Source organism: Ctenopharyngodon idella, chromosome 17 (assembly GCF_019924925.1).
Source record: "Ctenopharyngodon idella isolate HZGC_01 chromosome 17, HZGC01, whole genome shotgun sequence".
Classification (NCBI taxonomy): domain Eukaryota; kingdom Metazoa; phylum Chordata; class Actinopteri; order Cypriniformes; family Xenocyprididae; genus Ctenopharyngodon; species Ctenopharyngodon idella.
In genome coordinates this window covers 19,066,944-19,093,870 of record NC_067236.1, presented here as the reverse complement: position 1 = coordinate 19,093,870, position 26,927 = coordinate 19,066,944, and the positions used below count along the sequence as shown (strand labels likewise).

At 35.3% G+C, this 26,927-nt stretch overlaps 1 protein-coding gene across 1 annotated transcript; it reads left to right on the top strand.

Annotated features, from left to right (window-relative positions):
• Positions 1–1,660: 1,660 nt before the first annotated feature.
• On the top strand, positions 1,661–23,966 carry bmf1 (BCL2 modifying factor 1). Its single transcript, XM_051868251.1, has 4 exons — positions 1,661–1,841; positions 4,983–5,155; positions 7,578–7,756; positions 18,634–23,966. The coding sequence occupies exons 2-4, from the start codon at positions 4,999–5,001 to the stop codon at positions 18,748–18,750; spliced, it is 453 nt and encodes a 150-aa protein (XP_051724211.1). The 5' UTR covers positions 1,661–1,841; positions 4,983–4,998; the 3' UTR covers positions 18,751–23,966.
• Positions 23,967–26,927: the final 2,961 nt, after the last annotated feature.

Sequence of the window (26,927 nt, the reverse complement as noted above, 5' to 3'; positions counted from 1 at the left end):
GACCCGCACTAGGACTGTGCATGCATTAGCTTAATCCAGCTGAGAAATGCTGTTTTTTGTCATGATTCAAGCGTTTAGAAACAAAATTTATGAGACAGTTGTTGTCAGATTTCATTGGTGATTTCAAATATGAAATTGAATCGAAAGCTTGGTGAACAGCTTTGGAGAATTTGATGTTTACCCATTCAAAGAGATAGGAGCTGCACTTGGATGGCCGCCGAGTGAAATGACTTGTCTTAAAGGGACTTTGTTATTATTAGCATGCATATTATTACTGTAATATTGGCTGTTTATTAGTACTTTTAAAGCAGATATTAATGCCTTGTTCTGCATGATCATATTCTACATCCCTTAATTCTACCCAGTACTTAACAACCTTACTAACTATTAATAAGTGGTGGTTAATAGTGACAACTGGACCCTAAACTAAAGTGTGACCAATAAAACAAAACAAAAATTTAATAATTGATTATTAATTATTTGCATTTATTTGATTTCATTTAAATATTTAAAATGCATAAAAAAATATTTAAATATATAAAAATGCATGTATTAAAATAGCTTAGAGTCAGCATAAGTCATTTCACACAATGCAACACTAACCATGTGCACTTGTTAAAACTGAACTGAATTTCACATGCATTTGTCCTGTGATGAGGAAAGAAAGATTTAATCACAAACAGATGTGACATTTAACTACAAAACTACAACATCTGTTAGACTTACGTCGGCACATCTAAAACAAAAACTAGTGCATTTCCTCTCATTGCAAAGCTGTTTTTTTCCACTGTATTATATGACTAGAAAAAAACCCTGTTATATGAAGTCTTGTATAGTAGTTTTTTCCGGTGTAGTGAAATCATATGAAGTCTTTCGATGTCAGTGTAAAATCATATGATAGAACCACAAACACTAGCTGTGGGAATTTCCCATCCACGTGTGTCAATACAGCACAGCAAGGCCAGACCAAAACAAATGCCCCGATTGGCCAGAAGTCACATGATTGACAGTCTTAAAGGCATATGCACAGAATCTTCCTGAGAAATACTCATATTTACAGAATGCCAGGAATTCACACTTATTCTCAACGGATGTGTAGTGTTCAATACAATACGGTGCAATTCATCTACATTGTCTTGAATTTAAAGTCAAATAAATCCTTTATAGTTTTACATTAGTTTATGAACTGAGGATATAAAAGTGGAATAATGTCAATAAAGGCCATTTGTGGACAAACGCATTACAATAGATGAGCTGCACATAAAAGCACAGCAGGACGGCTATTGTGAACACAGTCTTACAGTGACATCAATTAAGTGTGTATTTTAACACTGATTGTCTAAGATAACACCTTCGTGCCAGATGGCAAGTTACGCAATGATACAATTCATGAATTAACTTGCTAATCAGCGTAACACATTATTTGACTCATCATAGATTTTACAAACAAAAAAAACAAAAAAACCTGTTGATTCTGAATCTATCTATTGTGATATAATTGTGCCAGATTAATCCAAAATGGCTTATTTTCCCTTGGTGCTGTTTGTATTGATATTTTGCCAATGTTGTGTTTAAAATAATCACGCCTCTGAATTTGAAGTAGAAACATCATTAATATGCTCCTGTCCCTTTTAGAGTGTGCGTGTGTTTACACACAGTGCGTGACGTCAAGAGGAGGCGGGGCCGAGCCGCTGGAACACGAGAGCGAGCTGAGCTCGAGCCGACAGCAGAATGAAGTGGTCCGCTGGGGGACGCGCACTGTGAGAGCGCGTAACGTTAGCTAATATTTCTAAACTTCGCGCGATTATTTTAACGGAGCTGGACGACAGGCAAACACACTGGTAAGACGTTTTTACTCATTATGAAGTACTTTCTAAGGAGGTACCATGGTACAGTGAGGGCAATGACACGGTATATTTTTTTGTTTTATTGATTAGTCTGAGTGTAAATACAGTTATCGAGTGTTATTTTTGAATAAATTCGTGTAGACACTAGTGTTTATTTACTGTGAGTTGTCATTTATAAAGATTAGCTATAAAATCACTGAAGTTGTTGTTGTTGTTGTTGTTGTTTTTGTGTGAACCGGTACATTGGCGGTGACTCAAAACCTAGTGAGCTGCCTACCTAGACAGCAGCATGTTTGGCCGCCTTCACAGTCACTGACTTTTGGAACTTCTATGATGTCAAAGCTGCTGCTGCTGTCTAGGTAGGCAGCTCACTAGGTTTTGAGACAGCCCCAGCACACTCAATGGTTCAAATCTCGGAGTTTCTGATTATTATTAATAATGGCAGTCTAAAGTGCTGTCATAAACACTCTGTCAGAGAGATTTATTGGTATTTGATGTCATTTCTAATGACTTTATGATGAGATAACTGTCATAATGACCACAGTGGTGGTGTTGAGTTGGACTACTGTAGTGTTGTTAAGATATGAAGGACAATTATAAAATGTAAATGTAGATAATGATGGATAGATGAAGAACGATATCTAAACACTGGTTGAAGTGACTAATTTCTCCTGTTGTTGTTTAGTTATTGAATCTAGTCAGAATATAGTCGTGTGTGTGTGTGTGTGTGTGTGTGTGTGTGTTTCTCACTGGGTCAGTAGTGCTACAGAAGCTCTATGGGAGGTGACTGACAAATCACTTTAGATTTATTGGCCAACTTTGATTGCTCTAATGAAAAAAATGACTTAAAACATGCAGTAAATACAATAAAATAAACATACAGTACAGTAAATATGCAACACAATAAGTATATTAAATCTGCCGCATTGAAGACACTCAAAAACAAAAGCAACTAAAAGTGCTGTGATGGTATTTTGAAGATATTTACATTATTGAAGAGCAATTTTACATTTTATCATATCCAGCATACTTTTTGTTAGTGGTTTGGTGTTAAGTTGACGTGGGTTTAATTTTGGTAACTTTGGTGATTGGTATAATTGAACAGGGCTGATTTTGGACTGATCCTGCGCTCATGAATGGACTGTCGAGTGTGTGTGTGTGTGTGTGTGTGTATGTTCACAGCGGTAGAGGGAGCTGCATGTTTCTCTGCTTTTGCAGCGTCATTTTTACACTCATTGAGGAAATCAGATGCGATAGTTTGTGGTGTGTGACACGTGTTTTTGTGCATAAACACACACACATGCGCGCGACACACACAGGACGTTCACACGCACCTCTGAGCAGCACACGTTCGATTGATGAGATACTGTATGGTCTGCAGCTCGTTTGTCTCAGAGACTGATGGGTGTTGCTCATAAGTGGCATGAAAGGTTTATTGGAAACTTGAGGTTTTTAAGAGGATGTGATAGTTTACAAACAAGACTGCACTAGATTCTTATCTCAACTGTGTGAATCTGATGAAAGTCTGGATCATATTTCACAGATTATATATATATATAAATTGAAATGGGTTTCTTTGGTGTTGTTTTGGTCTTTGGAGTGACATTTCTTGTAAGTTTCATGATATTCTCCGGTCTGCATGTAAGGAAAGTTAACTGAATATGTATAAACATAATGTTATTTGAGTGCTGTTGAAGTAAAACGTAAGTTTTTATGATAATACTGTGATGGGCGTCTTTGTTTATGTTCAGTATCCCACCCTAACACTGTGCGGACAAACATTATGAAGCTACTGACTTCCAGAATTGCCGTTTTTCTCGAATCCCAAAGCTTCACCGCAGAACATGGAAAGTGTAGGCGAGACAGTTTCTGTCCTCGTCCAGGTTAAATATAGTAAAGCAGTCGTCTAACCACAGCCGAGCGTGTGGTTCCATCACTGCTATTTATCTAAATCAGTACGGCCAGTGACCGCAAGCAACACTAATCTTTAGTCTATTTATCCTGCTGTTAACCGGTCGGGCTGAAACACCCCGTTATTACTGTGAGATGTCATTTGTGTAAGTGCATGTGAGTTTGAGTGTGTAGAGCAAGCATTCACACATGTCTTGTGTGCTGTTTAGTGGTCGACCGATATGGGTTTTTCATTGGCCGAGGCTCATAATGACATCTAGAGCAGCGGTTCACAACTGGTTTTACTTAAACACATACAGTCCAACACTTCGTTTACTCGTGAACGACATAATCCCAACTATATGAAAAATTATTACCATTACAGAGGCTGAGAAGAAAGATGCTTTCCTGTGAATCTGTATTTAATGTCTTACAGGTCGTATTTTATTTACCTTGCTTAGATGTTTGGCCAATAGCCAAGCAGACATTATCATTTCCCTTTTCATTTTTATTGCATTTGTAATTTTTTATATGACATTTTAAGCATATTCGGTACTAAAAATTCTCATTACCATAATGCAAAAATATATATATAAATAAATATATAAAAATTAAAGAATGCATTATTATATATATATTATAAATACATAAAATGTGTATATATATATAGAAATATATAAAAAATACATAAATATATAAAAATAAGCATATACATATATAAATAAAGGTATAAAAAAATTAAAAATTGTGTGATATATATATATATATATATATAAAAAATTAAATATATTAATAAGGGGATAAACATAAAAAGGGTATAAAATTGTATTTTGTATATATATATGCATATATGTAACAATATATAAAACAAATAAATATATAAAAAAATAAATATATAAATAAATGTATAATACTTTTTTATAAAAAAGTATTTTATGTATATGTGTGTATATATATACACAAATTTTTCAATTTTATATATTTATTTATACATATATAATGTATAAATAAATATAAAAATTACAAATTTGTGTATATATATATATATATATATATATATTTTGTGTTTATAATGTCTTTAATATATAAATTGTCATTTTTAAAAAAAATGAAATGCATATATATATATATATATATATATATATATCACCTCAAAATGGTCAAATATTGGCCGATTAATCAGCCTGGCTGGATTTAGAGTGTTCTTGTTTTTTCCTGACCCGTGTCCTCCACTCTTGTGTTTAGGTGAGGAGTCCAGCTGATGGATGAGGATGAGGATGATGTGTGCAGGAAGGGTCTACAGCGCTGGCCTTCCTCTCACGTGCAGATAAAGCCTACAGAGACATCAGGGCGTCCCCCTTTATCACCCAACGGCATGCTGCCCTGCCGAGTGCATGAGCCCAGACGCTTTCTCTACGGTAAGCCATGAACAGCCTTGAGAAGGGCATCCGTCCCTCTCGCTGTCATATATTCCTGACATCAGCAGCTCTATTATCTGTGTTTGTGCCCAGTTGCTTTGCAATGCAAATGACACCAGTGTGCACATGCACTCATCCTTCTTATTTGATCAGCTCAATCAGTAGCAGAATCAAGTGGAAAGTCATTAAAGCAATGATGTTTGCAACACCAAAGACATGGGTTCAATTCCCAGAAAATCCATGAGCTGATTATTATATAATTCTAATGTTGAAATCACACTGATTTGTGGTATTTGTTGTCAAAATACACGTTAGATTAGAAGGTTTGTGTTGTACCAAAAAAAATCAGATTCTTTTTAGAGAAAATGAATGATTTTTAGGTCCAGAACCCTAGACTAGCTGGACGATATGTGCCGCCGTCCACACATGCTGCGGCAGGTCTTCAAAAAGCACTTTGTTTTCATTCACTCAAACACTGCGGCTTCAAACAGCAACTTCCTGTTTGACTTCTGTGAAAATCAACGTCACAACTTCATGACTCATGGCTTTCAGACCACAAAGGCCTTTTCTCTCCAGTGTTTATTTTTAAACATCTTTGGTTTTTTAGCGCTTGAAGCATCTTTGAAGCAGATAGTTGAAAGATACTTTTAACACCTTAACATGATGAAAACACAAAACCAAACTTGACCTCTTTTCTTTGAGTTGTTGTTGTGATATGGAGATATACAGCATTATATAGGCTTGTATTCTAAACAAGCTAATCTTTTCATCAGGGTTGCATACACACTCAATAACACTCACTTGTTGGCAGTTATGAGCAAAGTTCACCGTCAACATTGACTGTAGTGTGGCGGAAAGCTGCTGTGTGTGTGTGTTATGTTCAGATGTTCAGTTTCTGGTGTGTCCGTTTAATATTCAGAGTCATTGGACCTTTTTAAATATCAACTTCTTAAAGGGATAGTTCACTTTTAAATGAAAATAAAGTCATCATTTACTCACCCTGGTGTTGTCCTAATGCCTTTCTTTCTTTTATGGACTATGATGTTAAAATGGTGACTGACTGTAATAAACTATAATGAATGAATATGTAATATAGTGCATATATTTATCAAAACGCTCCTCTCTAGAGTTATTTTTCTAGCTATCTATCGAGTTTATGGTTATTGAATGGCTTTAAATGTGACGTTACGTGACATTTCATTCTCCAACTGTTTTATTGACGTCTTTCCGTGGTTAAAACACTGATTGATTGATTACATGAGACATGATTCATTTCAGTAAGTTGTTCTGTATCTTTCAACATTCTTTCTGATGTTCATTCATGTTTATTTGGTGCTTTAACTAGTAAAAAGGAAGAGATGATCAGTTCATGTGTGCTTCATCACACATTTCAATCAATCAATCAATCAATCAATCAATCATTTATTTATAAAGCACATTTCAGCCGCATTACTTCCTGCTTTGAAAAGCAGGTACAACTGCATATCATCAGCATAACTATGATGTGAAATGCTATATTTATTAAACATAGAGCCCAGCAGAATCATGTAAAGAGAAAAAACCAACGGCCCTAAAATAGAGCCCTGAGGTACCCCGTAATTTACAGGAGCAGCAGAAGAATAATGATTCCCAGTCTTTACAGTAAATGTTCTACCCTTCAGGTAAGAACGGACATTTATTGCTTGAATTTCATTATAAAGCAGACAGAATTTAAGAGCTGAGACTTTGTTTCATATCAAAAGTAACAAGCACAAAACTTATTGCGATTATTGAATGGCAGGCACTGCAAAAAATGTTTAGTGAAGTTTTGTTCACACATCAACTCAAAACAGCACAGACTAAAAGATCTCGAATCATCAAAATAAAGATTGTTTAAAAGCGTAAAATCGATATTGTCAGCTGTGTGAATGCGAGCGTGTTGTAGCTTATCCATGTTCATCCACAAAATAGTCAAAACATGTCATCGAAGAAGCACTAATTAAACATCACTGTTTTGTTCAATGTTTTCGACCCTCCAAAAACCATTTCGGCTGGTGTGCTAGTCTTTTCTTCCCTGTTGTGACGTAAATCAGAGTTAAACGCTTCTCAAACAAGAACAAATGTAGGGCGGGGCTTGATTTTGTATGTGGGGAATTGATTGGATGGTTGTGGTTTGCTATTGGTGGATCTCATGTGAGTGACAGGTTGCCCCGCCCTCGTCATCAGAGAAGAGAAGAGATGCTGCAAGAGGGAGGAGAAGATATTCTGATTCAAGATTATGATGAATTTAAAAAAAAATAATGATGTGCACTGATAAATCATTTAGGATAAATACTGCAATATTCCATAAAAAAAAGTCAGAATTGTCCGTTTTGATTTCATGGTGACTTTGTGCCTAATGTCACTCAGAGTCATGTGTATTATACTGGGTTTCTCTGAACAGGTAACGCAGGATTGCTACTACTAGCGCCGCCCAGCCGCTCTCAGCCTCCAGACGTCGCGCGGCGGGAGAACGTGCAGCCGATGGATCCGCCCGCGCCGCGGCCTGCGCACAGCGTCGAAACCCTCATCGGGCAGAAGCTCCAGCTGATTGGAGATCAGTTCTACCAGGAACACATGATGGTGAGTCTGCAGTCGGATTATGAGAGTGTTTTTCATGATCATAATCGCGTCCGCAGCACAATGAAAGCGTACAGTAGGCTGGCTCACGCTGGACTATGACATTATGTCTCGCTTCAGTGCTCGTTTACACAAAAGCCTTTTCCTTGTGCCATGTTTGTTTTGGCCGGACTGTTTCCTGACTGTAGTCTAGTTGTGTGACCCCAAAGACACGAGTTAACAAGGGCAACCCTTCTCTTCCTGTTTACTGCACTCTTTTCCTCCACTGAGTATCCATAACACTGCAGAGTGGATGTAGTGTGTGTTTGTGTCAGTGTTATCATTGAAAGAGTATTATTTAAAATATAGTATTTTTTTTAAAAAAATGTCTATGCAGTTTTTATGAATTTTTATTTCAGTTACATTTAACTATTAATACCCTGGTTTGTGTCAGTGTACAGTTATAGTTTTCATTAATATTTTGAATGAGCTTTTATTTGTATATTTTCAATTTTAATTTAAGTTTTAGTAATTTTGTTATGTGCTTTTGTCATTTTTAGTAGTTTTGGTGTTTTTTTTTTTTATTAATATTTAGGCTAATTTATTTTTAGTTCAGCTTTATTTTTGTATTTATTTTAAACTAATTTCAGTTAGTTATCTTAAGTTTTTCGTTTAATATTTAAAGATCAAATATTCAAAGATAAATAGAGTTTTTGTCTCCTAAAAGAAAGAAGTGATTCTGAACTGCCTGAAACGAGTCGTCAGTAATTCCAGTCTCACTTCCTGCTCAAATCTACATAATTTTGTGACTGTTTTGCATAATGGCAGCCCATTGGCTGCTTTGCCCCGCCCTCAATCACTGTAGTTGTATCTGAGACTGGAAGAGTTTGGTTCGTGTTGTTCATGTTGAGAAGATGCTGTTTTCTGCTGCCAAAGCAAATCCACTTTGATGAGATTGATACAGTAAAACCGACGCCATTGTTACTGTTCGCATCACTGTGAATCAAGAGCTGAGGAAGAGCTGAAATCCATATATGGTAATGGGCAGGTAGTTTCCAACACGTGCTGTAAGTGGTCGACCAATCACAACAGACTGTGCCGTCTGACCAGTCAGAGCAGAGCAGGCTCCCGGAAAGGCGGGGTTTAGTAAGACCGAATCTTTGATCGAAGCGTTTCAGACACTGTGAGAAAAGAGCTGATGCTGCAGTGGATATTATGAGAAAATTAAAGTGTTTTTTGACCTTGGATGCCTGTAAACCTATTGTAGGAGACTCCAAAACAACATGAGGAATCTTTAAAATACTTTTGACAGAAGGTTAGTCAGAATTTGTCCAACCAACGACTTTCAGAAAACATCCGTCCCTTATCCATGATAATTTTAATGTGTCTCTTTCCCACTTTCTACATCTCACTCGTACATGCACGCACACACACACACACACACACACAGAAGTCTTAAACAGAAGTGGCCTAACTAGGTAAACATGCTGGTGCAGGAGCCCCGGGGAGCAGTGGTGGTTAGGGAGACTCCAGCGAGACGTACCCGGCGTCAGAACCACCCGCAGGAGACGGAAAAATAAGAGGCTTGTGAAGCCACGAGGGGTGAACACTGACACACACACACACACACACACACACACACTCCAGCAGAGGAGGAGTTGCAGCGCGCTGATAGTCAGTCTGCTGCCAGCAGTGATAATAAGACACTATTTCTGCCCCGCGTCTGTCAGATGCTGCGCTTCTCATTCTGTCCCGTACTGGGGGAATTACCTTTGTTTGCTTGCTTGTGCAGAGAGAAGGATGGTTGCATTGTGGGAAATGAGGTCTAGGTGCTACTTGGTGCTAGATAGGTGTTAGGAGTTAGAAATCCAAAAACGTTAGTTGTAGTGTTGAAGATGAAGACGAGCAGTAATGTTTTTGTTTGTGGTTAGTTTATGTGATTCTCTACACACGTGTGAACTCGAGGAGAACTGACTTTATACTTCCACTAAAAACCAGCGGATTCAAACACACTGAGACTTCAAACATCATGAAGTTAAGTGACATTTGTGAAGAGAAAAGATCCTGCGGTGTTTAGGACACATTCACACATTTAGAAGAGAGACTGAAGCGAACAGATTTTAGGGGGACTGCATGTAGATTAATTTGTATCATTTAACAGTGTTTTATTGATTGGAGAATATCAGATTATTAGTTAACTACAACTAAAGCCATAAGAAAAACATTTTTTTTACTAAAAAATAAAATAAACATTAACTGAAAATATTTTATATATATATATATATATAAAATTTAATATATATGTATATGTATATAATATATATTTTAAATAAAATATATATAAACGTATAACTATATATATGACTGAAATAAAATAAAAAATAATATATATAGAAAAAAATACATAAAATAATGATATAAATATATAGTATATATATGTAATATAAATGTTAATATATATATATATATATAATATGTAAATGTATATAATATATATTTTAAATAATAAATATATAATATATATAAATAAAATAAAAAGTATATATGTAATAAATTATATATATATATATATATATACAAAAATATATATTATATATAATATATGTAATATAAATGTTAATAAATATATATATGTAAATAAATATGTGAATTTGTATATGAGTGAATGAGTATATAATATATATTTTAAATATTATATTTATATATATATATATGAACTTATATACTTATACCTATATATATATATATATATATATATATATATATATATATATATATATATATATATGTGTGTGTGTGTGTGTGTGTGTGTTTTTGTGTGTGTGTGTAACACAAGACAAGATTTCTCATTTTCATTTAGTTTAACTTGTACTAAATTAAACCAAAACGAATACAATGAATACAAACTAAATAGACATATTTTTTTTAAAAAATCATAAAAAGCTTTAACAAAATTTAAAATGAAAATAGAGAATATAGAAATGAAATCTAATCCAGAATATTAATAAAAAATATAATAGTATCAATGATACTAAAATAACACTGTATCTGAGATTTTTTGACAAGACCTGTTTTGCATGGGTCATGATTATGAACATCTACATGACGTGAGTTATGAAGTGTTTGGCTGTAAACCAGTTGCTGTGGAGTGCTGATGACTTATCATGAGACATTAGTGTGGTTTCGGTGTGTAGATCTCTCCCGCTGCGTGTGCTGCTGATCTTGGCCGCGTGGATCGATTGTGTAATTTCATCTTCAGTATCAGGGCAGGTAAAACACCACAGGCTGTTGGCGTCTCCTTCTCCTTCTTGGCTTCTCTTACTCATTATCTCTTATTCTTTCTTCCTTTTTTTGTCTGTATCTTCTTCGTGATTTATTCCTCGTAACTTCAGCTGGTGTTCAGCCTCTAGAGTTGTAGACGCTCCGGGTTATTTTAGGTTTTGCTAATTATGTTTTTTTCAAGCTGTGCGATTCAGTGAAGCTGCTTTATGTGTAGAATGAGTTACAACACAGTTCTGTTCCAAACCCCAGTGAGCTGCCTCACGGTCTAAAGCAATGAAACCTCGTAAATCAAGGATTTAAAACATTTTACACAGACGCAATCAATCACACAATTGATTCCTGTAGAGTTTGATGTTATCAGGCTGCAAAGGAAACAACATCAGCAAAGAACACACAAGTACTGGGTGAAATAGTCCATTTATTAATTAGATGGAACTATTTTGGAACTGTGTGTGTGTGTGTGTGTTGTAACTTTGTAACTTTTTCATGCTCAAACAGCAACATTTACACACTAAAGAAAGATGAACGTAAAAAGTGTGACACTGAGATGTTTCTTCAAAGGTTGTTTCACTCAAGTTTAGAGTTTTTCATCAGCACTCAGAGCTCGAAACTGCAGCCATGTTTCAGGCCCCGCGGCGCTGGCGTTCGGCTCTGGCCTCGCTTTCATCACTGTCGCGGTTTGGACGATTGAAGCCGCGGTGCAGATGGCGAATCCCGGTGCGTTGGTCTGCAGCCGTGCGAGTGCCTGCGGTGTGTGATGACGAGCCTTCAGAGGCGGCGATAGGAGCTGCTCTGCTGACAGATAAATTACTGCTCAATCTCGACAGCTCTGAGGCCCTCGGGGGCCCGACATAGAGACGGACGGACGAATTAGGTTTAAAAGACTTCGGTCAAAATGAAGCTATTTAGCTCATAATCACAGCAACCAAAATCATAGTAAAACGTAGCGTATTCTGATTTTCATCACACATGTAAACGCTGGCACTATTGCATCAGTTGTTGTATTATATATATATATTAATAGTACATTTGTACATATATGCATTTAGCAGATGCTTTTGTTCGAAAGAGGAACAAAAGCAATTCGTCAACAAAATGCAAACAAAGTGGCAGGTTTAACAGACAGCTAGATTAGGACGGTGTAAAATGTTTTCAGTGATTGTGTTTTCCATATATGGTTCTCATGCTCTAAGTGTGTGTGTGTTTGTGCGATAAACCTCGCTTCCTCCTTATTGTCACGAAAGATAAAAACACGTCAATGTCAAAGCGGCTCATGACGGTGTGTGTGTGTTTATGCAGCGCTGCACAGATATACGTGTGTTTACCAAAAATGCCGCGTTTACCCGCTCCGGAGAAAAGGGGATGTGTTTTGATAAGTGTTTTCCTGTGAGACGGCTCGTCCGTCACTCACTCAACCCCTCACAGAAACACTCAAACAATACCTATTGAAATCCTCAAGAGACGGGCTGCTTTTCCTGCAACACATGCAGAACTGCACTCTTCATTCTGAAACATTTTGTTGCCGTAAAATGGTGATGGCTATTCATGCAAACACTGCTCTCCTGGAGTTTCATGCTCTTTATCTCACACACTCCTTAGGAGAAATAAAAATTATAGATATAAAATTATTATGTTTAATTATTTTGTGTGTGTGTGTGTGTGTGTATATATATATATATATATATATCAGTAACGCAATTCATATATATATATATATATATATATATATATATATATGAATATATATTTATTTAAAAAAAATTAATAAAAAAATATATATTTAAAATTATAATATATTAAAAAACATTAAAACAATATATATATATAATTGTATAAAATTTTATATAAGTAAAAACATTAATTGTGTGTGTGTGTATATATATATATATATATAAATGAATAAAAATTGTATATATATTTAATATTATAAAATATATAATACAAATATAATTAAAACAATATATATGTAATTGTATAACATTTTATATAAATAAAATAAAAAAATATATATATATATAATTAAATATAAAAATAAACAGTGTATATACAGTGTGTAATTAAAAATAAATTGTAAATAGTTTTAAAATTATAAAAATCTGTCAAATTATAGATATAAAATTATTATCTTTACTTATTTTGTGTGTACATACAAATAAAAATAAATTATTTATATATATTAAATATATATATATATATATAATGAAAATTAATAAAAAATTGTATATAGTTTTAAAATTATAAAATATATAATAAAGTAGAATTAAAACAATATTATATATATAGTTGTATACAATTTTATATAAATAAAAAACAAATTGTGTTATATATTATCAGTATGTATGTATATATATATATATATATATATATATATATATAAAATTAAATATAAAATATTATAATTATATACGTATATAATAAATAAAAATGAATAAAAATTGTATATAGATTACAAAATATATAATAAAAATATAATTTAAACAATATATATGTAATTGTATATAATTTTATATAAAAAAAACAATTATATATTATATTCTCAGTATATATATAATTAATTATAAAAATAAATGAATATATATATATATATATATATATATATAAAATAACAAATATAAAAAATTAATTGTATATAGTTTTAAAATTATAAAAAATATAATAAATATATGTTTTAAAACTTTTATAGATACTGTCACAATGCTTTACTATAAAAGAGATCCTTTAGGTGGAAGTTTACAATGCATATTTGGTTTTGTAATGTCCTCAGCATGACTTCCCTCATAATATTCATATTAATGCACACGCACTGATTTGCGTTTACTGAAAATCCCTCTTAACGGAGTCCTCAGGCTGTGTTTATTAGTGTTATACTTGACTAACATAGACTTTAGCCATTATAAGCTCAGTTTGGAGTGTCTGTCTGTCACCCTGCACACAGATAAGCCTCGACTCTGGGGATTTGAGCAGCTGATTGGCCGACGGCACGCAGAGCTGATAAACTCACTGGAGTGACGACACCATAACCGCGTGTGTGTGTGTGTCTGGTTAAACTCCACTATTCTTTATCTCGTGCTAAATTTAGCCTCTGACTCAGTTCTGTGAGAGCGAGTGCCACACTCATGAATCGTTTATTAAGGGTTCGGCTATATTTTTTGCTAGTTTTTCGGTTCAGCAATGAATCATTTTGGCTGAATATGTTTTTTAGTTGTTGGTACTGTGATTCCAAGGGTTTTCTTACATGTTCTTCAGATCAATATTTATTTCTACTGTAGGTACTGTAAAATATTACTTATTGTCCTTGAAACTGTATTTTTATTTTTATTATTAAAAAATATTTAGATTTAAACTAAATATGATTAGATTAGTGATGTTTATTGAGTGCTAATGGTTAGTTATAAAACCTGCAGCTTTTTCCTTATTACTTTTAAGGTCAAGATGTTGTTATTCATCTCTGCCTGAATATCCTTGAGCTACGCTTTTTGAAACAAGAGTAAGTGTGTTTTCTGAGGCACCACGTGAAGCTCCTGACGACCTTATGGCGGTTTCTGCTTCTTCGCCGGGTTGTAAATTGGTCTACGAGGGCAAAGCGAGGCACGTCTCGGGCTTATGCAATGTGCTGCAATGTGCAGCCAACAGCGACTGTTATCTGTGAACTGCAATGAAAGAGATCTTCATATACCTGACTTTAGTGTGCACTGTGGAAAAGATTTTCCGAGTTAAGATAATTGGAGTATATTTTACAAGAAATTGTGACAACATAAAATACAGTTAAAAAACATAGTGAAGTGTATATTTCTAATTTATTTAGGTGTATATACCGTGTTGTACTCAACCAGGTTCAGGAAGCTGTCCTCTGTAAAACTTTTGGGTTGTACTGCTCAGGAACAGCGTTGTAAATAAATCATAACCATTGATCGCTAATTTCATCCATTTTCGGAAGGCCAAACAAAGGGGTTTTGCTTTCACATCCATGACGTGACTGAATCACTGGTTCACTGACACAATTCGCTGAGGCCTCGTCTTCTTTCTTTGCGTCTGCCTTTGGGCGGCATTATGCTAATATTTCACAATGTGACGTGGATGTTTGAGAAAGTTATATCTGGATTGGGATCGCTTCAAAGTTCTGTCATGAAACTCTAGATGGAGCAGGCTGATAGGTCCTTAACTCAATCTGCTTGCAATCACATCATTCTCTGTAGGGCGTAGCTGATTGGTTCCTGCTGTATTAGTAGCTAATGAGCTCACTGCTCAACCTTCAAATACTTGGTCAGCATTTGCATAGCCGTTTGTAGCGCGCTTTTAGAAACCCTCCACCTTCCCCAGCTCCACCTGTATAGATCTGCTACGGTTAATTGATGTATGCTATATTGTACAGCAGCAGCCGGTCTTACTTGCACACAGCAGCGTGTTGTGTATGTATTGGCAGTAGCAATTCCTGTACTTGTTCTGCAGCAGCAGCAATAATTAACAGCAGCAGCAATAATAAAAACAGCAGCAGCAATAAAAGCAGCAGCAACAATAATGGCAGCAGCAGCAATAACGGCAGCAGCAATAACAGAAGCAGCAATGATAACGGCAGCAGCAACAATAACGGCAGCAGCAGCAATAATAACAGCAGCAGCAACAATAACAGCAGCAGCAACAATAACGGAAGCAGCAGCAGCAATAATAGCAACAGCAGCAATAACAGCAGCAGCAGTGTAGCGGATCTATTCTGCCAGGACGAAACATATCAACATTGTCATATCCATTACCATGCCAAACACTCTAGAGTTGTCATGACAGAAATGTGTTTTAGGCAGGTCTGGATCAGTGTTCTCTGTTAGAATAAATCTCTTTGTGGGAGACTATGAGCTCTGTAGCTTTCCAGATCGTATACATGCACAAACAGATACTTTACACACTAAAGAAAAGCATTAAAAAAGCATCGTATAATACAGTCTGTCATGATCTTAAAACCCTGACGATCTGAAGGTTTCAGCACAAATGCATAAAGATTTGTTTCGTAGGCATTCTTCTAATTAACGTGTGCTGGAGCGGTTTTGACTGGTGTGAGTTAAATGTGTTTTACAGCTCTGAAAGTGCATGTGAGTGTTGTTATTTGTAATGTGTCTGACAGCTTTAGAGGGCTGAGTTACTGGGAAGACTTCAGCTCGTACTTTATGACTTGTCTGTGAAAGCAACAGATGTGTTATCAGTGCCGGGCTGTAGGACTGGGCTTCGTCTCTCTCTAGAGAGCTGAGCCAGCTGAAATACAGATGTGTATTTGTGTGTGTGTGTGTGCGTGTGTGCGCGTGTGTGTGTGTGTGTGTGTGTGTGTATGCGTCTCCACCCTGCCTCAAGAGCACCGTAATCCTATTTAGTGAAATTATCTTATCTTCCCTCCCTCAATGACAGTGGTAGTATTATCCGCTTAATCTTCTAAAATCCAATTCTCCTCAGTGCCAGGAAGAACGACTCGAGAGCGTGAGAGTCGCCCATCTATCATCTTTATTACGAGACTCTGCGCGGATCACGTGTGTGTCTGATGACATCATGAGAAATGTGACATCACATTCTGACAGCTTCACCTTCTCACATATTACACCTGCCAAAAGTGGCTGAATTGGGAAGAATTAAAAGGCAAAAATAAGGCTTATTGTGCTTGAATCTGCATTTTGCATAATTTTTACTATTACAAAAAACAGAATTTTTTTGTACATGAAAATAGAATTATTTAGCTGTTTTTACTTGCATAATATTATTATTATTGTCCTTGAAACTATATTTTGCATTATTTTTATTATTTAAAATCTTTTTGGATTTTGGCAACAGCGTCTTTCTCAAAAACATCATGAAGACTGGACTACAACTATCTGCTTTCTAATTCGGTATAAACTTCATTATGTTGCAGTTCCTAATGAACTTACTAGCCATTGGGATATTTACTCACCAAAGCTCAATTTTATTCTAATTTATAGCGTTCATATTGGACTCTTGGAATGTGTGAGCATGGGTTCGGTGTGATGTTGTAATGGGAACTTGTCTGATCTCTTGTATGTGAAGGTGACAGCTGTCATTCGGAGCCTGTGGCCTCTTTGTGTCTGGAACAGACAGCGTTTGTTATGGAAATATTGCAGGTGTTTTCCGGTGTCTGGGTTTCACTGTGTTTACCCACCTATTACATCACTGTGTCCTCCTCACGCTCACCCATATTCACCCATATTACGTCAATGTCATAAGATGTGATAAGAGTGATGTTATTTCAATGTATTGTCTCATACAGCAATAGGGTTAAAATGAATTCTGACCTATTTTAAATGCATCCTAAATATATGTTGTAAAGAGCATGGCTTAAGGAAATATATTTCCTTACATACTGAAAATTGTCATCGATTTAATAAACCTTCAAATGCCAAAGCATGATGTACTTCAAGGGGCATGAAAATGCATTTTTACTCTTAAAGTACATTTTGGGTAAAGGCAAATATATTTTTTAAAATATTTTTTGGACCATTTAAATATATTTAGATATAGATTAATATAAATGTGCTGGAAAATATATTGTAAATACATTTTCAATAATATATGTAGATATATTTTATTATTAATTGTATATAAAGTGTAATTAATATATATATATATATATAATATATGAAATCCATATTAGCAATATATTTTTGGCCATTTTTTATTTGAAATATATTTATCTAAAAACATTTTTTTATTAAGTCTGTTTTATTAAGATTATGACATTAGTTTTATGACAATTTAACACATTTACATTAACCTGTAGTCTCATTACTTGGGTTGGGTATTGTTTGAATTTTAGCGATTCTGATTCCAGTTCCGATTCTGTTTATCGATTATGATTATCAATTTCAGTTTCGATTCCAATATGGTAAAAAAATATGTATATATATCATTTAGATTTACTCAAACATTTAGATATCAGACATATTTATTCTGTCTTTTTGCAAAACAATCTGTTGCAGCTGAATACCATGAACAAAAATCAGCATCCTAAAGAACAACTAACTAATAAATATACTAAATAATCTAGACTAAGACACATTTCAAACATTATTAAAGACAAGTATACAGTCAATAAGAACAAATATGCAAATTAGCAATAAATAAATACAACTGAACAAAGTTCAGAAATTGAAATCAAATGTAAAATAACACTACATAGTAGTAATAAAATGTTGATTAATCCTTATTTAAGTTACAAAAGTAATTCAGTCACGATCAGTGAGTGAGTTTCTCTTTGTCTTTTGTTCTTTGATTAACATTAATGACACAGACAGCAGCGGGTTTATTAGGCTGCTGTCACTTTAAGACCAAATTCACTGATCCAATATACTGATACACATGCGTTTTCTTTCTCAACTGACTGACATAGACTGAGGATATTTTGACACAATTTTGTGTGTATTTGTCCTTTCTAGCGCAAGAAGTTGCAAAAGAGAACTCAATTCAGTATTCTTACACTATATGAGAGGCGGCGGAGTGCCAAATTGCGTTCTCTTTTCGCATCTTCTTGCACTTGGAATCGATTTTCGATTCCCGAACCTACTCATTACTGCCGTCCTGCTTCGATATGTGTGATTAATTTGGTTTGTTTTATTTGTGTTTGGCAGCATCACAGAAACCAAAGGAACCAGGAGCCCCTGTGGTGGCGTGTGGCAGTGGCGTTTTATACGCTCCTGTTCAGGAGAGACGCCGACGCTCGGGACGGGAGGGCAAATCGCAGGTGAAACAAAAACAAACTGCCATCCGTGTCCCAGTCCACATCACGGAGCGGGACGTTTAACGGCACTGTCTGATATCTAACACGGGTTTTGAGGGGGGAAAAACAAAGACTGAAAAGAAGATGCCTCCGCAGGACGGGGGACGGTTTTTTATGGTAACCTCTTTTCCCCCTACGAAGATGCCATGATGTTCTTGAGATTCTAACAGGAATATTTTCATAAACATTTTGAGGTATTTTGTACAGTATGCTGTCGGTGTTTAAGTTTCTTTGCACTTCCGTACGTGTATTCGAATGACCTCCGCGAGTCTTGGGAACGCCTTACCGTCCCACGCCACCGCCGAAGCGGACGGATGAAGATACGGAGGACGGTGGATGGGGCTTTTCCTTCAGAAATCTCCCAGGACGTCACTTACAAATCTCCAAAGAGGCCGTTTCTCAGAACAAAGCTTTTTGCACCTCAGTTTTTCTTGGTGTTTTAATGTTCTATTTACTTTTTATTACATCATTGTTGAATTTTTTTCGTTCTTCCTGTTTTTTAAATACTTTGAATATGATCTAGACATCCTTGTGTTTGTCAAGCAACCGAAGAGGGTTTGATGAAGAGTTGATGTACTGCTGTTATTGTCTTTTTATTTCATTTGATTTCAGTTATTGGCATCCAGCTAGTCAACAATCAACAGCATCAAACTTTACAATTCAGTACTTTTGTGAAAATGAAAAACTGCTCGAACATATTGTGGTTACACTTCACAATAAGGTTTAATTTGTTAACATGAACTAACAATGAACAATACTTTTAATCTCAACATTAACTAAAAAATTATTAAGATCAAAAGTTGTATCTGTTATCATTATTTAATGCACTTTGAACTAATATGAACATTATAAGGTTAATAAATATATTGTTCATTGTTCATGAATGTTAACAAATGAGATCTTGTTGTAAAGCGTTACCAATATATTTTTATCAGGCCTTAAAATGCACCAAATTTTGGAAAATATTAGAATAAAGGGTAACACTTTACAAAAAGTTTTCAGTTGACTAACAATGAACTAACAATGATAAATACTTCTAAAGCATCTTAATGTTAATATCACACTCTAAAAAAAATGCTGGGTTAAAAATGGACCAACCCAGTGGTTGGGTTAAATGTTTGCCCAACCTGCTAGGTAGTTTTATTTAACTCAGCTATTGTTTAAAAATTACTGTATTTCTTGCTTAAAATGAACCCAAAATATGTTGGAAATGAACATTTATTAATAAGTTTAATGAATAATAATTAAACAATAAACCTTTATTATGCTTATTAATAAATGTTCACCTTTTGATTATTACTGTTGCTACCCAACCCAATCAAAACAACCCAATCGCTGCGTTAAAACAACCCAATCGCTGGGTTTGTCTATTTCCAACCCAACTTGGGTTGTTTTTAACCCAGCATTTTTTAGTGTGCAACATTTACTAATACATTAATAAAATCAAAAGTTTCTGTTTTATTATTTAATTGACCTGAGCTGACATGAACTAACTATGAATAGTGATTATTAACAAGGATTAATAAATGTTTTGCTCATTGTTAGTTGATGCACTAATGGGACCTTATTGTAAAGTGTTACTCTATAAACGTTCAGCAAAATTGTTGACCTTACGTCTCCAGCTCACTCAGGTACTTCAGTCCACTCAATTTAAAATGGCCAATAGATACAAACCTGTTTTCACATATCGAAGATCATTTGTGTGCCTACAACACGAACAGAACGACCTAGACTGTGTTTACACTAACATACAGCAAACATATCAGCCTCAGCCTTATTGTAGTCGTCGGCTCTCTTCACGTCGTTTTGTTTTATATATATCAGCTAAAACTGTGGTTCTCTTCATCCTGGCCATCAGTTTCATGGCCTGCGAGCAATACTGTGTAAATCTGTGAAGCGACTGCATTGTTTCTCCTCTCAGGACACTTGGCGCTTTCGATTTTCCTGTTTTATTTTCTACTTTTATACTAGGTGATCTGTAAAGTTTTGGTGGTGTAAATTTCTTTTCTTGTTTTTTTAAATAGGACCACTACTTTATTTGTAAAAGACGTGAGGAAGAACTTCTTCTGAAGACTGTAATTATTATGTTTGAAGACACTGATGCATTCAATGCTGTTCCTCTGATTTGTCTATCCTGTATTTTTGTTTGTTTTTCATCTTGAAGGAGTGACACATATTTCGTGAAACTTTCCCGCCAACATGCAGTTCAAATCGGAGATGTTGGCAGAATGATTAAATGAAGGAAAGCATACACTTTTGTTTTTGTTTCACATTTTGAAGACAATACAGATGAAAGTCCTCGTCATTTATCAGAACCGTGTCAAATATCGAAATCCAGCAACATTCAGCTCATATTTTCACCACAAAAATCAAAAGAAAGAAACAAGAATCATTTTGCATTTAAACTTATTTTTAGGTCCATTTAGTTCAGTTGTTTACCAGAGTTCTGAAACCATACAAAACATGCTGGGCAGTTTTATTTAACCCAACTATCATTTAAAAATTACTACATGGCTGGCTTAATATGAACCCAAAATCACTGGGTTTGTCCATTTTTAATCCAACATGGGTTATTTTTAACTCAGCATTTTTACTGTGTATTTATTTCTATAGTGCTTTATACAATACAGACAGTAATAAACAGGAAAATAATGATGCAAATTCTGCAGTAAATCAGCCCTAAAAAAGGCTGGAGTGTCTTTATTCGATTCAATTGTCATGACAATAATAATGTCAGTGCAAAGTTAATGTCCAACAGTCTTCCGTTTCTTGTGATTTTGAGGTGGAATATGACTGAGATTTGCCTGGTTTCCGGGGATCTGTACTGGTTAGCCGTCAGCTCCACTGGTACATTAGTAGGGTACAGGTACAGTTCTCGATGGCTCTTTCAGAGCGATTTGGGCCGCGGCTGAGAGCATGTTGAAGCATGTTGAATGTTGCGCGAGGTGAACGTGAGTTTCCTGCAGATTGTGAACGCTGAGCCAGTGTCGCGCGCTCATCCGCCTCATCGAGCCCACGCTCACGTATGTGCACTCCTCCACTTCTTATTTATTTTTTTTTTCTTATTTATTTTGTTCCTTTTTTGTGTGTGTGTATATCGGCCCGTTGCTACTGTATACATTTCATTGTGCAATTCCTTTCTTTATATCCCTTGTTTATACTAACGTTTTGTTGTTGTGCATTTCTCGTGTTTGTTGTGTTGCTGAAGGAGGTTTAGGATGATTTTAATCTGGTCACTGTTGTTCTGTTTGTTCAAATCAACTAAGTGCCATCAAATGGATTGAGCACGAGAGAAATCAGAAGAATCCTGAGAGATTTTATTGTATAATTAGGTTACATATTGTCAAAAACATGTCCAGGTTGTATTTTTCCCTCCAAAATCGAGTAGAAAAAAGTTGCGTGAATAAATTTAAATATAAATAAATTATATTTATTAATTAATTGTAATATATTGGTCTGCCTGAATACTCGATGCACAGATAGTTCCAGTCAGTTTAATCACCGTTCTATATTATTGCGCTGCGTTCATTGAAGCGCGCGCACATATACGTCACTAACTTTGCACAGAAACTTCTTCTCAACGCTGACTTTTATTAATAAATTAACTTCTCTGCTACTGAATCGCTGCATTATATCATTCAGCAAGGACGGCGCTGTTTTTGAAGCAATTCACAGCTTCATTGGCTCAAATAAATTAAAATAAATGTTATAATTCAATAAAAATAAAATAGGTAATCTTACCGCACTACTTTATCTCTGACTGATTTAAAGCGGTAGCTGACAAAAATAACCGCCATTTTAACCCTTCCTGTCAAATTTAGCACTGCGAACATCGATGACGGCTTTAACTTGTAAAATATAGGCTATTTTTACGTAAAAACATATGCATTTACATAAAGCATGTTTTTAGGTTACCTGAAAAACATATTCAAACACAAATGAGTCAATAGTTTTCTTAAAGTAAGAGTAAAATGGGCAACTCCGATGGTTTCATGAGAAATGTTTGAGATCATATTAAGATATTTGACTTTTAGTTGCAGACCTTGGAGTTTTGAGCAAATCTGAACACATTTTGAGACCTAGTTCTGAAAGATATAAGAAAAATACCTGCTTTTCATCTGATTTTGGTGTTAAATATGACCTGGACATGTTTGTTTTGCATCCTGTGAGCTTCACTCAATCTTTTCATGAAATGAATGAGGAAAACTAATGATGAATTCTGCTTCTGAGGGTTCAATCTCTCTAATATCCTAAAGATATTAGCTGAAATCATTGCGTTCAATCAGAATCCCATTATAACTGGAGGTCTTGAAGACAGTCGCAGTTTGTGTTAATGAAACTAACCTTGTGAAGTGCTTTATCTCTGTTTCTCTCTTTTTACATGCACTGGAAAGTACTTTGTGTTTGATTGAATCTCAAGGGTTCTCGTATCCCAGTGTTATAGTATCTCTAACATGTCGCTCTTCTCAAGTTCTTGAGATGTCAGGAATATATATATATTTTTTTTTTGTCTTCAATGTTTTTGATTCAGACGGTGCCCGTATTAGTCTGAAATCAACAACCCATGATGAAGCCAACAGTGTCTTTAACTGTATTTCACTCCATCTTTGTTTTGTTTTTGTTGTTTTGTAAGTTGATATTGACTGCTATTGTTGGGGCTCATTGGTTTTGGTTTCTAAAATGGATTTTCTTTCTGAAATTGGTGGCTTTTTGAAGGCAGATGTTTTTGTCATTCAATTTCCAACTGTGATCAAGGGCTTTTTTAATCTCAAAACATTCCTTGTCATCTGCAGTTCCAGATTTTGCCACACAATCAGGTTGGCATATTCTGCCTGGGCCTTCGTATATCCAACAGCTAATGATTTACATTGAAATGAACCCATTCAGAAAGCCATTTATTGTAAGTAACGTATGGATTCATCTAGTCTCGAGGCTCACACACTCACTGTACACCGAGAAATGAGACCCAGCGAAGATGTAGCATGTGTGTAAACATTGGGACTGTATTCTGCACTCCTCACGTTGGTTTTGTTTCTGTTTTTGATACAGTATGGAAGTTCTAGTTTTTGTTATATAGTGCAATATGCTGTACATAAGAGCTTTGCTCTACAAAATACTTTTCTGAAGTTTTTTTGGTTGTTTCATTGGTACACTTTTATCAATAAAATCATATTAAAGTCTCAATGTTTTTGAATCATTATTATTATCTAACTAAAACTAGTAACACTTCTACTAACTTGACCAAGCGCAGCTTCTAAGTATCAATGTATGTAGTGCTTTTTTTATTGTTTGTTTTATTAGTGTATTTAATCTAAATTTATTATGTAAAATGTGACCCTAATTGAGATCCCCCTTTTATATTTAGTTTAATCAACAATAACAACAGTGTGTTATCTTCAGTTTGGCAGGAGATTTCATGTGTTTGTGCTTCTGTACGTCTATTATTGTAGTTAAACCAGTGTAATATGTTGTAGTTTGTTGAACTAGAGCCTCTCAGAGCGAGTCAAGCACCCTGAGGCTGTTTATTGGCGTCACGTCGTGCAGAAGCGTAACGAACTGTACAGTATTGGGGCTGCTGGAGACGTGAAACTATCCAGGCGTTTGGCAGCACCGCTGCCCGCTGTTTGTCTCTCCCAGAGCGAGGTCATTAATTCAGCCGCTCTGCCATGCTGCTGCCCACACTAATGAGCGCCTGTCACACACGATCACGTGACCTGAGCCCTGGCGTCACACGGCTGTCGTTAAAGTCCGTTTCAAGCCTCGTGCCCATTTATAGTGCAAACAGGAAGGTTCTGACTGAATTAATGTCAGTTTTCAGAAAGGTCACTTTACTTTAGTCGATGCACAGCTGCAGGAGGGACTCATTTAATGTTCATGTCAGTCGGTTTGTTTTAGACGAGGATTAAGATTAAAACACTGATGACCTTATGAAAGTATTAGAGGTGATAGAGGTCAAAACCATTGTTTTTTTCATGCACAAGTCAGTTTTGAGGTTTTGCTTTAATAACATGTCTATTAGTAAAATCTGTTGACTTTATCAATCTTTGTTTCATTATATGCCAACAGTGCCTCAAGTTTGCATGCCTGTAACTCAAGAAGTATTAAAGATATCTTAATGTTCTTTTAGATTCTGGTTCTTAACAAACTTTCCTTTTGGTATCTTCATTTTAAAGGCTCTCGATGGTTCAATCCCAGAGATATGAAGATCTTAATGCGGCTCCATGAGTAAATTGGTCAATTGTACACATTTTCAGTGGTCATACAGCTGATGACTCTTTCTTTTAAAGAGGAATATCTGAAGAACAAATAACGTTGAAACTAGTTGCATACATCATACCTCTCTGAGTGCCATAAATATTCCTTTTTCAAAGTTTGCATGCTTGTAGCTCTAAAAATATTCAATATATCTTAATATCCTTCTAGATTCTCATTCTTAATAAACTTTTCTTTTGAAATCTTCATTTTTAAGGCCCTATATAGTTCAGTCCCGTAGATATGGGGATCTCAAAGCAGCTCCATGTTCAAATTGTTGAATTTTTCAAATGTGAGTTGTTAGAAAAAAAAAAAATACAGTTCTAGTTTTTTCTAGTTAAACATTATTTGTTCTTCAGATATTCCTCTTTAAAAGAAAGATTATCAGCTGTATGAAAAGTGACGATTTGGTTTTTGACCACTGAAAATGTGTACAATTGACCAATTTACTCATGGAGCCGCATTAATCTCTGGGATTGAACCATTGAGGGCCTTTAAAATGAAGACACCAAAAGAAAAGTTTGTTAAGAACCAGAATCTAAAAGGATATTAAGATGTCTTTAATATGTCTTGAGTTACAGGCATGCAAACTTGAGGCAAAAAACACAAGAAGTGCTTTTTTCCCATTTTTGAGCTGTCACTGTTGGCATATAATGAAACAAAGATTGATAAAGTCAACAGATTTCACTAATAGATCTACCAATCTCTGTGTGAAAATAAAATAATGATGCTGCCATCTTTCTAAAGTCATTTTTAAACTCCTTTAATTTGGCTCCAAATCTCTTAATATTTTGGCTTTCATCAATATTTATGTTTGTCTTTCTACAGAAAAAATATTAACAAAATCAAAAGTTTTGAGCCGGGGAAGTTTCTGAAATTTGGTTGATTAAAGGTGTTATTAAGGATTCTTATGAATTTGTCAGGCTTTACAGGGTTAAGAATAGAAATGCATTTTCCAGACATGCACACATCAGGAGCACCATTGCAGTGAAGCTGGAGCAGATATGAAGTTGTCTGGAGTGCGTTTGTTACAGGAGAGAGACTCGGGCGGGGGGGATTGTGGGATTGAACGCCTCCGGCAGCGGCTCTGCTTGGCTCAGCACTTTTCAGTGAGGATGGAGTCTCGGCAGCGCTGCCTCACAAACAATGGCCTCTGTGTTCTCGAGCTGTTCGCTCGCAGAAAGAGACACCCATTAGCCCCAGCGTCTATCTCTGAGGTCAGGCGCGGGGTCACCGACAAGTGCCGATCTTGTTTACGTCTGAGGAGCCAATCGACACACACGAGCTTGCCTCAACGGTTAACCCTTTAGTGCCACCATGATACTTTCCTTTTCTATCTACATGTTCTTTAACCCTTATTTTGTGTTCCAGTCATTTTGAAGCGGAGAGGACTTTCTTTTCCCCATAAATGCTAATTACTGTTATCGAATTTGAACTAAAGCTTACTGGCTTTGCTCACACAGGGTAGAACCCTAACTTCTCAAAAAAAAAAACTTTTGATTTTTCTTTTTTTGGGACCTTGTTACACTTGTGGTGTTCCCTAGAAAAATGACCAGGCTACAAAAAATTGCTTTAAAATCTCTGATTGTGTTATGTTATTGCCAAATATCTGATTTCAATCTTTTTGTCAACTTGTTTTCTTTCAATTAGCACAGGTTTTTTTGTGTCTTTTTTGGATCTGGCTGATCGTAGGCCTCATTGTTATGAGTTTATACGTCTCAGTTTTTTGTTGAGGTGAATAAGCTTGACTGAACTTTTTTCACTCAAAAACTGAGGTCCATGAGCTCAGATCAGTGAGGCCTATGACCAATCAGATCAAAAAATAAACACAAAACCTGTGATAATTGAAAGAAAACAAGTTGATAAAAAGATTAAATCCAGTATTTGATGATA

Coding starts and splice junctions, on each gene's coding strand:
- bmf1 (XM_051868251.1), top strand. CDS start 4,999: ATGGATGAGGATGAGGATGATGTGTGCAGGAAGGGTCTACAGCGCTGG. Junction 5,156..7,577: donor GCCCAGACGCTTTCTCTACG/GTAAGCCATGAA, acceptor TTCTCTGAACAG/GTAACGCAGGATTGCTACTA. Junction 7,757..18,633: donor TCTACCAGGAACACATGATG/GTGAGTCTGCAG, acceptor TGTGTTTGGCAG/CATCACAGAAACCAAAGGAA.